The sequence below is a fragment of the Cyanistes caeruleus genome, chromosome 6, assembly GCF_971803275.1.
Source record: "Cyanistes caeruleus chromosome 6, bCyaCae1.hap1.1, whole genome shotgun sequence".
NCBI classification, from domain to species: Eukaryota; Metazoa; Chordata; class Aves; order Passeriformes; family Paridae; genus Cyanistes; species Cyanistes caeruleus.
The window spans coordinates 3,005,081-3,019,362 of NC_141706.1; the positions used below are offsets into that span (position 1 = coordinate 3,005,081).

Consider the following 14,282-nt stretch of genomic DNA (forward strand, 5'->3'; position numbering starts at 1 on the left):
AAAGCTTCTCTTATTTCAGCATTCTTACTCACGAAATATAGTTTTATCCTGGAAAACACCAATGTGTTCCAAGCAGTAACAGGAATCAAGAACAAATACGAGAACACAATTTTTCTCCTGCGTGCTGCTAATTCTGTTCCAAATTCATTTAGTAATGTGGAAGAAAATGTGATTGCTTGTCAAAGCACAGATGTGGTTTTTTGTTGGGACGGTGCACAGTGCATTCGGAAGTGTCATGTTTAGCTGAGGGCAACAATGCTTAGTGTCTCAGCACCCAACTCCCACTGAATTTCAACAAGAGTGAGCAAACAACCTTCCCCTGGGCTCCAGTAAAAATCCTTGGCTTAGGATCCAGTCTGAGCTGCAGTTTCACTTGCAGGAAACAAGCGGGTTTTTTTTCGAGGTCTTTTAAGGTATTGTTTCCTGAAACAGCCAAAGATAATCTGAGTACATAGAGAGTACTGAAAATGTGCTAGTAAAATATGTTAGTTTGATATAGATTGCCATGATTATTGAGTACAATAAACCTTTCCAAATCCAAGCCAGAAACAAAATATATCATCATTTACACGTGCCAAGATACAATTTTATTGCATCCCAGATAACACTGCATTTAGGCTTTTATTTAACTTGAGGGTACTGTAAAAGCAAAACCAGTTCACTTTTATGACATTTGCCCTACTCCATGTTAGTGGGAGAAGTAGGGATTTTTCAGACATTGCTGGCAATGTCATAAGAAGTGCACCCCAAAAGCTTAATAGTGGTGCCAGCAAGCACATGTAATCTCTGTCAGACTCAGCAATCTAATTATCTTCAACTCTAAGATGTAAAATATTCCACCACAGTTCCATGACCTTATAAAAATGACACTGTTTACAGAGGCTACAGTTCTGCACTGTCTCCTGATGATTTTCACAAATGTGTTGAACTCCTGAAGTGTCTCACATCCTGGGAGTCTCGAAGCTCCCCTCTGGATGGTTATGGGACCAGGGTGTGATGTTTACACCAGACCTTCCAGGAACCTCCCAGAGAACGCTGCTGTGGAGTCCTCATCTCCCAGTTTTAACATCCAGAACAAATTCTAGTTACAGCAACTATGTATACTGCACTTCTTTTTGGTTTTTATTTTATTTAATGAGGCAACAAAGAACAGTTGGTGCTGTATGCCCAGATGCTCTTGGAAATGACCACCCCAGTGCTTTGGGAACTACTGGCATGATTTGTGTTTTCACATCATGTCTCTGCTATTCTATGTTAGTGTTATTGCACCTTCACAGTATCAAAAAGAAGGATTGGTTTTATTGTGCTTATTTCAAAACCAGTACATTTAAAAATAACCAAACTTAGATCTAAGCTGTGTATATAAAAATATACATGTAACAACTCACATTATACAGTAAAAAAGAAAGCACCTGTGTGGAAGCTTCCCCCCTTTTTTGGAAGGAGAGCTGTCTTTAGAGTTGCTTCAGTAACATGTACTTATATGTATATACACACAAACCCAGAACTTCAGCCACAAAAATCTGTCCTCTTATGTGGCAGAGGAGACAGAAGGCCCAGAGGGGTGATATGTCTCATTCTTTCTCCATCACAGAACTGCTGCCATTCACACTGCGTGAACAAGAGTAGGGCTTGGGTAAAGTGTGAAAAGCAGGAGATAAATTATGCTCCATGTGGCACAATTCCTCCCAGGAAGCAGCAAAGCCAAGGGCCCACAAACAGTTGCACGTTTCCCTGTTGTCAGAAGGAGCAGCTGCCACGCTGGACTCTGCATCCCTGGCTGGGAATGCCGGGGTCAGGGACAAGGGCCACCTGCATCTTGCACATTAAAGCAGGAGCCAGGGGGCTGCTGGGCACTCCTGCAGCACCACTGACCCAAGTGGGACACAGAAACTGTGTGGAGACAAAGCTGGTATCAAACTCTTCTCTGGGTAGGAGGCTCAAAGGGTTATCTCTGAACTGTTACAATGCTATTAGAAAAGACAACTAAATAACTTAAGTCTGTTTAACATTAGGGTTCTAATCCTAGGTGCATTCCACTATGGTAAAAGTGGGTATTTGAAGAAAATAATTGGCTATTAAAGCTCTTTGTAATATTTTTAGAAGTGCCCTTTCCATGTCAGGCTCTAACCTATTCAGAAAAGTTACCTTCTTATTTTTTCAAAAAAACCCTGTAGTAATTACATACTGTATTTAACCATGTGAAAGGAGTAAGAAAGCTATTTCTATGTGGTTTCTGAGGTAATAAGCTGGCATGTTAAAAATAGTATTAATGCAAGTCATTCAGATGTGAGTGTCCCTTGCCCATCTTCCCTCTAAGAGGAGATGGACACAGTGATTTCAGTAAAGTGGACAGAAGATGTGTGGCACACTGGCTGGCACATTGTATCATAGTTCATCATGGTTTCTCGTGAGGTCTTCCCCATAATTAGTAGCTTGACTTCCAACAAACATATTCCAGTTGTCCAGAATTTCCTCTTTTGTTAGTTTTTGATCCTGGTAGAAAGAAAACAGAACCTCTATAAGAATATTTTCAAAATGGAGTCAAAACACACCAGCACAGACTTGCAAGAGCCCTGGGAAACAGACAGTTCTTCACAGCAGCAGACTCCAGGTTCAGCAATCGTTTGCAGCTGTCACAGTGAGTGAAATTTGGACCTCAATGGAAGACAGAAGTCCCACAGCCTTCCGCTGGGTCAAACTGCTAATTGAAAGTTCTTTGTAATGAACTCACTGCCAAGCAGTAGGAACAGCAGGGTAACAGTGGATGACCTGGTACACTGTTTTGCCCTGTGGTTTGGTTCACCTCCCTGACAGTAAAAATAAAAATCCTCTGGTGTATTTTATGGAAGATGGTTGCTTATGTTAGCGATTTACACTTTCTATGTTCAGAGTATTTTGGCTTTCAGGTTCCCACTTTGCTTGCATTATACTTCTGAAACACATCATCAGGAATATACTGTCCCTCATCAGAGCCAGTGTTTAAGTCAAAAGTTTCAGTGCTTGAAACCACTGAGAGTGGTTTTGCTACCTCTACACTTGAGTAGAAGGGGTATCTAAATGTACCTTTATTTTCCACTTTTAGTCTATATTAACATACAAAAATCATGACCACTGTTAAAGGAAAAATAGTATTTTTGCTGTGTTAAAATGTTCAGGCTTATGATGCTAGTTTCTCACCTAATGAAAGCCAGGGAAGCTTCAAGAGCTGATAAACTGTATTTAACTACTTTGTAATTCTAACACTACCAACTGAAACTGGCATGGAAACATTAATCCAATACCAATTTTAGCCCCTAAAGTTATTAGGAATAAATTCTTGCAAGCTGGTATTTTAAAAGACCCACACCACCTTATATAACTTCTTTAAAAACAATACTGGAACACTACATACCTTGTCTACATCAGATTCATAGACTAAGTGCCTGGCTTCAGCTAGTGCATGATCATAGTCCTGGGGGAGGATCCAGTGCTGGATCTCATCTTTGTCCATCTTTCCATCCTTGTTGAGATCACGAAAATCTGAAAACTGCTCACGCTCTGTAATCACCCAGTCAGGCTCTGGTCCGCCCTCTTCATTTGCAAACATATCAGCTGGAGAGGAAATAAAAGTCTTACTTGAGCCCTGTTTACTTTGCAAATGAAAAGATGTTTTAAAACTAAAGATATTTTCACAGTGTTTCACGAAGACTGAACTTTTCACTCTTTGCACAGTGTCTCTGTACAGAAAAAGAATGTGGGATGTAAACAGAGTAGCTGTATCTTCTCTCAGGCCTTATTTCTTCACTGCTGGTGATTCTGCCCATTCTCACACTACCCTGTATCATACCTGTGCACTGCTGGTGGGGCTAACAGGGGAGGTGAACGTGCTCAAATACCATCATCTGAATTTCAGAATGAACAAAATCCTCTAAGGATCTCTGGTTGAATAGCAGGCACAAGCTTTAGTGCTAGGCTCGGTCACATGGGGAGAAAAGAACTCAGCCATTTTATCTTGTCCCTGCCAGCAAATGTCTTTGTGGATAAGATCAGACTCCAGCCAGCAGAGTGATTACAGGAAAAAAGGCACAGGGGGAATTTAGGCAAATAAAAATTGCTAAATGGAACTTGCATGCATTTGTAGTGTTTTTAGAGAAGTCTGTGTAAGAGACATTCAGCTTATTAGATCAGTTCTCTTTTAACCATGCAGTGCTACAGCACATTCCAGGAGAAGACATTCTTCCAGAAAGCTGGAGAAGTCATGAATCATGGTGCATTCTGTGAGGAAGCACAGGCACAGTGCACTTGTCACAGATTGGTACCTGGGCAGGGAGCACTGTTTGTGACACAGGATGCAGAGATCACACACGAGCTGCTCTGCACATCACTCCTGTGCTACATTTTTGCAGGCTTTGGTAGGACCACGCCACAGTGGCAGCTGCTTTCTGCATAAACACGGGAGAGTAGCAGTGATTATTAAAACCAACTGACTTCTAAATGTTCTTTACATCACAGGGCTTTCCAAATCAGGAGTGGTGTGTCCATAACATTCTTCTGGTCACTGTGGCAAATCCTCTCCTGCTCATCAGGACTGCTTATTCCTCAAGCCTTCCACTATTCTATTTAGAATTAAAGCCCGCTTTGTGATACCATTTCTCTCCTCTCCAGTGTCTTTTGTATTTGGTTTTCAAGGATGTGCTAAGGAAAAGTGTACCCACATGGATGGTGTGAGGGTCAGAGGCAGGCTGGTATCTGTGGGAAACAGAAATGCTGAATTCAAAGGCAGGAATAACCCTCCTGACCCTGCAGTGTGAGTGTACACACTAGGCTGAGGTTCTCCATTGTCACTGTGCCCTGAAATACTCTGTTACCTGCCCATGCACAGTGAGAATTTAGTTCCCTCTGCTCAACAGTTTTATAGGTATTTTGCTTGTGTAAATCTAAACCAAATTTTTTGAAAGACAAAATGGGAAGAAAGAAGGAAAAGGAGGGTGGGATCATTCTCTAAGCTTCAGCAAATCTCCCCAGTACTCCATATCTAGAGACTGAAATTTTTGGACATCTTTTTGTTGTTCCTTATAAAGTAGCAAAGAAGAGATTTTGTTTTCTGTTGGTTTCTTAATCCCAACTTCATCAAAATTAAAAAAAAAAAAAAAAGTCTGAAGAAGGAAAGTAGGAGTATTTTAAGCATAGTTTTCTCAACTCATGAAGAAAACTTCAGACAACACATTCACTTTCTTTTTTCATTTTTTAAAGTGCAAATTATATTGTTTATTTGAAGCAACTGACATGTTCTGTCAATTTGATTTTTATCATCCTTGCCAATGTGGGGTGATCGTGACTAGAACATTCTATGTTCCTATCTATAGAAGACAAGAAAAACCAGCATTCACATGGTAACAAATGTTGACAATTACCTTATAATTATATGTAGGTAATGTCACTGAATGAACTGAAATTACTGTGGAAATTATGCTGCTCTGTTATTTCAGTCATAGATGAATAGCATTCACTTTCTGGGCTAAATATAATTTACAAGGAACAGAACCCCCTGCCATTAATTAGCGTGTGTATATTGTTCCTGATTCTATGTGAAGTGATCTTTATAGCACCACTGGAAACAGAAAGGTTCATCCAACTTTGCACTAATGCCTTCTTAGTCCTACTTTCTGGATTTAAAACTCATCAAAATGCAATAGTATCATCATTACAGAAGTATGAGCTTTACTTACTAATTAAACTAGGGAAAAAACTAGTAGGAACAAGGTGAATTTTCTCTTTTTGCAGTGGTTGCTTCCCAGGTGTTTTGGATATTTAAGAACCATCCAAACTTGAGAAAAGACTAATTCATTTTCTGATCCTCCTTCATTCCTAAACAATGCCTTCAAGCAGCAATTAACATGTTGTAATATACAAAGACTATCCCTGAAATGAAAAATATTAAACCAGATTCTCTTCTTTTGTTCCGATGTAACTCTTTGCTGAGTTAAATGACAATAAAAGGAGAATTTTGTGCTGTGAAGCATGAGGAACTTTCCCTGGTCATGTTGGTATCTACCTAAAATGAAATTAAATTTTCTGGGTGGGATGGTTGGTGTGAAATAGCTGAACTGGAACACAGAACTGTTCACTCTGGGCTGTTAATGCTGCTGCAAATTTGAGAGAAGATGGGAAAATGGACTGGAGATTATATCAGAAACAAGTAACAACACTTACCAATGTACTCATCTTGATCCACAAAACCATCCTCATTTTTGTCTATGTCTTCTAAGGTTTCCTGGAAAACAATTTTGCATGAAAGTAATCTAGAAAAAACTGAGAGCTCTGACTACCTGCCTTTAATCCTTTGATGTTCTGAGGCCTTGACCTGCCCCTATACACAAGTGAATGTAGTCTCACTAAACCCAGTGTGACTGTTGTTTACACAATGAATATACAAAATATCCTTTCATGTTGGAAAAATTCCCTGTATGAATGAACTGCTTATGCTAGGGGCAGACACCAGCTTGCATGAAACACTCAGCTGCATGTGTGTGTGCATGTAAACACACTCTCCTTTTATTTTAGTTTAAGTCTGTGCCCCAAGATTGTTTCTTGATTCCATTTAGGAGCTGTCTAAGTGCACTTAAAAAGTCTTTCTTATATTGAGACTTCTAAATCAAGTGAATATCACAAAAGGCACCCCTTTCTGTTCCCCATTTAGCTATTATGTGTGTGCCTCTTTCTAAACCCTGCCTGGAAAGGTTAGAGAAGCCTTCAAAGTTCATCCATAAAAGTAGGAACACTGGCATTGATTTTGCTTTGCTTACTAAGACAACAATGTTTTTCATGTGCTCAAACTCCTCTGGGTGAAGGAAAGCAGTGAATTCTTCACGAGTGGCAGCCAAGTCTCCATCCAGATCTGCAGTTTTGAATCGTCTTTCATCTCTGGGCAGCATTTTCTTAAAACTGTGCTGATCAGTTGCATCTTGGAATTCTTCTGGATTTTCTGCAAATGAATCAAGATGATTTCAGAAGTGTTTTCCTTAAAAACACACCAGCAAAACAAAGCTAAAAAGGTTTATTGCCAGAATACCTGTTGTTCTAAATGGAATTTCTCTTCCCCAGGAAGTTCTAAATTCAGGGCTCAAGTACTCGGTTTGATTTTTAAAGGTGACAGTAGTAGAGATAGATTTCTGAGCAAGCCTTCTGTTGCAATCCAGAGCAATGGATTTTGCAGAATTTTATATTATCCCTCACAGATTTTTTTTTTTATCTGCCTTTACAAGCATCACTTAGGCAGTATTTGGGGTAGACTTCATTCACAGAAGTTTCCTTCTTCTTTAGGAATTAATATGAACACAACTTTTAAGTTTCAAGAAGAGCAAATCAAGGAAACGTGGTTTCAGAAGGGGGCAGACTGACTGAAATTATCTCAGTGCTACGCCTCTGCTACAGGAAACCTAACAATTATTTTCAGTTTAAAACAATGACATTTTTTCAGGGCGTTCAGTGGCATAACAGGAATGGTATTTGATACAATTTTTTTAATAGGATCATTAAACTGACTTTAAAAAAGAAAAATACTCATAACAATTTCACAATTTGTATGCTGGGAGACAAACACAGGTGAAAAAGACTAGACCAGGAATTACAGATGAAAATTTTAAGGATTCATTAATGCAAGCCCACGATGCTGCTCTCCAAATCTTGGGATTAAGAGGGAGCAAAGACAAAGGGCTGAGAAGGGTTCCAGGGATAATTCTTGCAGGGACTGTGTGCCAAATATTGCCTTTCACAAATGCAACAAACTCCATTTTAATCTAAGGTAGACTTTAGAATTATTACTGCTACAGGAAGCTTGCTCTAGAAACTGCCTCTGTGGTAGGTAAATATTGTCTTCTCATTTCCAGTAAGTATAAATGGTCAATTAATACTGATTTGTTGCTCTGTCAGTACTGCCCTTTAGCTTAAGTGATCTCTTCCTTCATTAACTTATAAAAGCAAAGGGAACGTGGAGGGGGGCAGGGGAATTCAGGTATATTTTTTAATAAATGTTTCTTTTGCCTGATTTGTTAAGGATTTTCATTTGCAGTTGATCACAGTCTGAAGCATGTTATTCTGCAAGAATGATTTTAATCAATAACTTTGCTATAGCTTAGACAGACTAAATTTTTAACATCTAGACTTAAGATTTTAGAGACTAAATTCACAAATAGAGTTAATTAGACAATATATTATTTTTAATTAAAGTACCCTTTTTTATGTTAAAAAATAATATATTTCTAACTGGAGGAGACTTTAATAATTCAGCTGTGTCAGTATATTTAATGATACCTCTACAAAACCTTCTGTGTGCTGGTGACCCATGTGCAAAGGGCTGCAATAAATAACTAAAAAGTGCTTTTGACCTCTGAGCATCTATAAAATTTAATGTGAGCTTCAAGAGTCCTAAATGTGACATCAAACTCCTGTTGACTGCAAGGCAAGAAATCATATTTTATAATCTGAAAAATCCTTGATCATACAATTGGAAGATTTCTCTTACCTAGATAATAACCATATGTGGCTTGTTTGTATTCTTCCCAGGCAATTTTATCATCCTTGTTTAGATCATAGTCTTTCCAGACTTTAGCCACATTCTCATAGATGTAGCGTTTCTGTACCCGTTTAATCCAGTTTTTTAATTCCTCTGTTGTGATGTAGCCATCTTTGTTGTCATCTATTCTATCCACAATCTTCCTGTGAAAAGAGATCAGCATCTTTAAGCTGGCAGAAAACCAAACTGCATATCAGGCCAATTTTAGTAATCTTTATCTGGCCCTGATTTTCCACAAAAACGGAGTGCCCCAAACTCCTAAAGCTGTCCTACTGGTTAAGGCTTTCCTGTATTTCACACATCATCTTAAGGAATATGTCTCTGTTCATTATTCAGCATTGCTATGAATAATTCAAAGGGAACTTGCACAACCACAATTAGTGAGCAGAGATCACCTGGCTTTCTTAGGCTGTGCCTCCTATCTTAGGGGGACCTGCTCTTCACTGCCTACAGTGCTGGCTCAGAGCAGGAAACACCAATTTCACTTCAGGACAAAGCCTGTACTCAAACTTGCTGGAGGCAACCAGGGCAAACATCCAGGACTTGGTGGACACCTGCAGTTTCTCCTTTGGGTTTCCAGCAGATTTGACACCAGGGTGAAGTGAGTTATATGACTGTCTAACGCTGGGGATGTACACCAGGTAGTCTCCCCTTCTAAGCTCATCCCTCCAGTTGTTTCTTTTCTTTCATTCCCAAGGGAAACCAGTGTTGGTGCTGCCAGGAATGCCTGTTTCTCACTAAAGCAATATCAAGTCTGCAGCAGCCACTGCTGGCAGCTGGGTTATAAACCTCTGTCCACTGTAAAGCTGCCAGCCTCAAGCACTGTTGATCAGCAGGAGTGAAACATTCTGCACACAGCTGCAGTTAAAAAAAAAAAAAGGACAATTCTCTCTATACCATTTATGTTCTCTGCAACTAATCTCTCTGCAATTAATCTCTCTGCAATTGATAAACTCCACCATTTTGGGTCTGAGCTTGTAAAATTGGCTTCTGTCCCTGCTCTTGGAATTGAGCACATCCACCTTGGTTCTCTGGCACATCCAGATTGCCTTTGGGCACATCAGCACCCTTCACCCTGCCCCATGAGGTGCAGGGGAGCACTGTCTGCAGGTGCTCTGTGCCTCCTGCAGTGGCCAGCTCCTGCCTATGGAACAAACTCAGAATGCAGGGGTAAGAGCAGGAGCTGGCTTGTCTAAATCCTCACTTGACATTCAACAGGTGAACTCCCTAAACCTCCAGGCAGGCAGCCACAGGACACAGGGGAAAAAGATCTGCACTTTTAAACATTCTTTTCAATTCCACATCTTGGTTCTCCACGAAGAAACCACACTTGGCCAACTGGAACTGCTCAAGTAGGGAAACAATGTCTCTTCCCAAGCCTTTGTTACAAAAGTGGTTGCTGAAGTAACAGCAGCAGCTTCTGCAGAACTTTCAGCAATCTTGTGTGAGTCTGATAGTATCAGACTGAATTGATAAACACGCTGTTTCTGAGTTATGAGGCAAAAAAGGTGCTGCTGAATTTCCTTTCTGAATTAGTAAAGCATGAATTAACTGACTAGAAAACCTTTTCTCTTTCGTATCAATCTGTTGCCAGTGGTCTCCTTCCCTGCATGATGGACTCTACTTGTCACCAGATTTTCCCCACAATGAATTTCATTTCATTTATTTAACTGGTATTTCTTTCTACTGTTAAGGTATTAAATGATCATGATAGTAGCTCTTGGCAATGTAGAACATGAAAGAAGTTGGGACTGTGTGCCAGAAAATGTTTCATGCCTCCTCCTTTTCATCTGTTTTTATAGGAGCATGGCATCCATGTGCACTATCCCACCCCACTTCTCAGCTGAGGATGGGGACAGTGAAACAGTCTTGCCTACAGGCTCCCAAACAGATAAAAAGCTGTTGTATGGACTGTGGACCTCAATTTTACTGTTATTATTGGAATGACCAATGTGCTGCCACATTTCCTAGGCAAGGTAAAATACCTAATATGCTTATAAATACAGCAGCATGCACTCTGGTTAGAGCAGCAGACTGTGTGTTTCTGTTTTCTCCCAGAAATCATTTTAAAATAGCTTTTAATTAAATCTGCCTTCTTCCTAAATGCCAATCACTTGCTGAGAAGTGACTCTGTAACCCACTACAGAAGTTGCCCATAACAAAAATGGGGGGAAGGGATTCAGTATATCTGACTATTAAGCCACAAGACGTTTTTTTTAAATGCCCTCTTTACTTCCCAGTGGACTGCTATCCAAAATTACAAGGCTGGGAAATGCTTAAAGCCATGACACTTTCCCAGAGCCCCCCAGGAACCACATCCCTGATATTGTGATGCACTGTGCTCACCCCACAACAGAGGGCCACTTCAGCCACCTCCATTTAAAAGGTTATTGACTGTGGCTGTACTTTAATGTGCCTGTTTAATGTACCCCTCCAAAGAGCAATCAGTGAGATCACTGGAAGTTAAAACTTCTTCCCTTGCAGAGTTAACATTTGTACAAATTATTTAAAAACAGCTTTATTGTTAAATCATATCCCTGACTGAATTATCCGTAGTAGTAAGTGCAAACCAATATTAGGAGGGCATGTCCATTTTAGTGATAAAGATCATGAGAATCTAGGTCATAGATCACATGTGATGAGAACATGGTTTCCTTGCTCCTTCTTGAAACAACGAGGATGAAGTTGATAATTTCTGGTGATCACTTTATCTGTTTACTCACTAAAACACATAAATAGTAGTGACAGCTTTCAGTAGGATCAAGAGGTTACTCAGTGAGATTACAGTGCTACTGCTTATGGTAGGACCAGACAGAAAATTATCAAGTGCCACTCCCTGTGGAAGCGAAGGCAGGGGAAATCTTAGTGAAAACAGGCAGGTATTTTAAACAATCATCTTTGCAGTAACTACATTAAAGGATCTTTCTTTAACTCCTATAAAATTTGGTTCTGCTTAGTGATCTGGCTTCCTGTACATGTAAAGCAGGGAAAAGGCACGATCCCTGTTCTTTGCAGAAAGAGCAAGTCAAAGACTGTAAGCAAAGAAGTCACAAGTGGGAAAGCTGCAGGAGGATGCTTGAAGTGGACCTGTAAACGCAGAAGGAATGGTTTAAACTCGATTAGCACTGATATGGTGTGGGCAGGTGTCCCAGAGGCTGCAGCAGCAAAGCCCTCCGGCAGCAGGTCCAACACCCGGTACAGCATCTCCCTCTGCGAGGCTTATTGCTGTGGAGCAGTAAGAAAAGGCAGGAGAGAAAAAAAACCAAAGCCATGAATTGTTGGCTGCTCCTTTGCAAAACCAGCGGGGTGTGAGAGAAGTCGAAACCCAGAAGTTCGACCCATAGGCCACGCTGCGGTTCAGGGCACCGCTCTGGGGTACCGGGTCCCACACTGGGGCTCAGGGCACCGCTCTGGGGTACAGGGTCCCACACTGGGGCTCAGGGCACCGCTCTGGGGTACAGGGTCCCACACTGGGGTTCAGGGCACCGCTCTGGGGTACAGGGTCCCACACTGGGGCTCAGGGCACCGCTCTGGGGTACAGGGTCCCACACTGGGGTTCAGGGCACCGCTCTGGGGTACAGGGTCCCACACTGGGGCTCAGGGCACCGCTCTGGGGTACCGGGTCCCACACTGGGGCTCAGGGCACCGCTCTGGGGTACAGGGTCCCACACTGGGGCTCAGGGCACCGCTCTGGGGTACAGGGTCCCGCTGCACAAGCCCCTCAGGGTGGGAAGGGTCCCGCTGCCCCCTCGGACACTCAGACAGCCCCAGGCCTCCTCCTCCGTCCCGGGCCCACCTCGGGCCCTCCCCCTGCCACGTCTCCCGCCCGGGCCGGGCGCTCACCCCAGGCGCTCACGGCTCTCCTCCGGGCTGAGCTGGTCGAAGCTCCGCGCCTCCTCCTTGCCCAGGAAGGCCTCGTGGTCGTACTGGAAGCCGGGCAGGTCCTCGTGCTGCGCGGCTCCGGGCCGGGCCCGCTCCTGCCGCACCGTGGGCTTGCCCAGCGCGCTGGCCGCCAACAGCAGCAGCAGCAGCGCCTTCAGCGCCCCGCCGCCCGCCATGCCCCGCCGGCCCGGCTCTCACAGCCCCGCTCCGCTCTGCTGCCCGCCCGGCCCGGCACCGCCCCGCCCCGGGCCCGCTCCTCCCCCGGCCCGGCCATTGGCAGCGCGCCCGGCCCGGCTGCGCCACGTCCGCACAGGGGCCCGAGCAGCGGGGCCGGGGCCGCGGGCAGAGCCCTCACGGGCAGCCGCGGGCAGCGGAGGGGCCGCGGGCAGCGGAGGGGCCGATCCTCTCGGCCATCGCCGGAGTCCCCCAGTTCAGCCTGATAAACACAGCTGAAACAGCGGGTGCGGCTGTGGCTGTCCCGGCGCTGCTGCTCGTTCATCCAGAGTACCAGACTGATGATGGCTTGTGCTGTCATCCTAAATCGGTTGGGGCAAAAGTGTGATTTTAACACAAACAAACCCCTCCATGCTGTCTTGAGTGTCAGTGCCCCAAAAGTGCGGGGGGGAAAAGGTTGCCAGCACTCTCACAAAGGATATTTACCATGAAGGGGTTACTGTCACCATCACTGTAAGGGAACTCGGGATCCTGAAAATGTAGGAGAGGGGAAGCCCAAATCATATGGCAAAGAAAAAGGTTTTAGTTTGTTTTGCCTAAAGTGAAATCTATTTTGTTCATAGTTGTGAAAGTCTCCAGGCAGAGGCAATTGATTCCTTTTCCCAGTGTGACTCTTTTTTCCTATGTTATACACATCATTCACAACTCAAAAAATACAGGTTGTCATTTTGTGCAGTACATTGCAGGGTAATGACCCTGTTGCTGAGGGGTCCTGTGGTGAACTGTGCTCCACCACCAAGGCCGGGCTGTCCATTGTTATTTTGGACACTGAGGGTGTTACTATTCAAATTACAACATCTGGTGTGTCACCCCAGCCCACAGGCTGTATAAACCACGTCTGATGTGGCCTTTGGGTGTACCACTAACATGGATGTGCAAGATGCTGCACCAGACCACAGCTTCCCCTTGTGCTGTTGTTAACACTGCTAGAACTCCTTTTGACCTAAACCTCATGCCTAGCTGAGCTGCGCCTGGTAGAGGATTTGATTGTAATGACCACAGAAATGTGGTGTTAGAGATTTCCACGTGTGCTGTCTTCTGCCTTTTGTGACTCATGCAAAGAGTAAATGAGAGGCCGTGCAGGGCTAGTGCTGGTTTGCCTCAGAACCATTGGCAACAACAGCAGATTTCAACCATTTAAACAGTCAAATATGTTGGTTTGTGACTTAATTGGACAGAGAGGAGCAGTAATGCACCCCCTGGATCTCAGTCACGCGAGCTGCCCCATAGGCCTGGACAGTCTGTCCTCTGGGGGTGTTTGTGCATCCACAGCTGAGCAACTGCTTTGGTGAGAGCTGTGATGTGCGTGTGGCAGCTTGAAAATGATCAGACCAGCTGTGTTTGAGCTTTCAAAGCTAGTGAGATGTAATCCTACTGTGTTTGGGTTTGTTTATTTGTTTGTTACTAAGCATATACCTTCAAAACCAAGTGTTCATTAACATATTCAGGAATCTCATATTTGTGCAATAATAATGGCTCTTTTCTGTGCCTCAGTCTACTGATATTTCTGTCTCTGCTTCCTACATCTATTATGTTATTCTAGAGGTGGGTTTGTGCTGAGGTGCTGAATTTTTAGCTTGCATATCCACAAGTGCTGGAGTGTGCTGCT

General features: G+C 43.1%; 1 protein-coding gene across 1 annotated transcript; it reads right to left on the reverse strand.

Moving 5' to 3' along the window:
* Positions 1-564: 564 nt before the first annotated feature.
* RCN1 (reticulocalbin 1) lies at positions 565-12,675 on the reverse strand. Its single transcript, XM_086891979.1, has 6 exons — positions 12,401-12,675; positions 8,507-8,700; positions 6,789-6,967; positions 6,196-6,256; positions 3,395-3,594; positions 565-2,496 (listed from the first exon to the last, which is right to left on the reverse strand). The coding sequence occupies exons 1-6, from the start codon at positions 12,613-12,615 to the stop codon at positions 2,389-2,391; spliced, it is 957 nt and encodes a 318-aa protein (XP_086748105.1). The 5' UTR covers positions 12,616-12,675; the 3' UTR covers positions 565-2,388.
* Between the last annotated feature and the right edge of the window lie 1,607 nt (positions 12,676-14,282).

Coding starts and splice junctions, on each gene's coding strand:
- RCN1 (XM_086891979.1), bottom strand. CDS start 12,615: ATGGCGGGCGGCGGGGCGCTGAAGGCGCTGCTGCTGCTGCTGTTGGCG. Junction 8,701..12,400: donor GAGAGCCGTGAGCGCCTGGG/GTGAGCGCCCGG, acceptor CTCTTTTCACAG/GAAGATTGTGGATAGAATAG. Junction 2,497..3,394: donor ATGAATCTGATGTAGACAAG/GTATGTAGTGTT, acceptor TCTTTCTACCAG/GATCAAAAACTAACAAAAGA.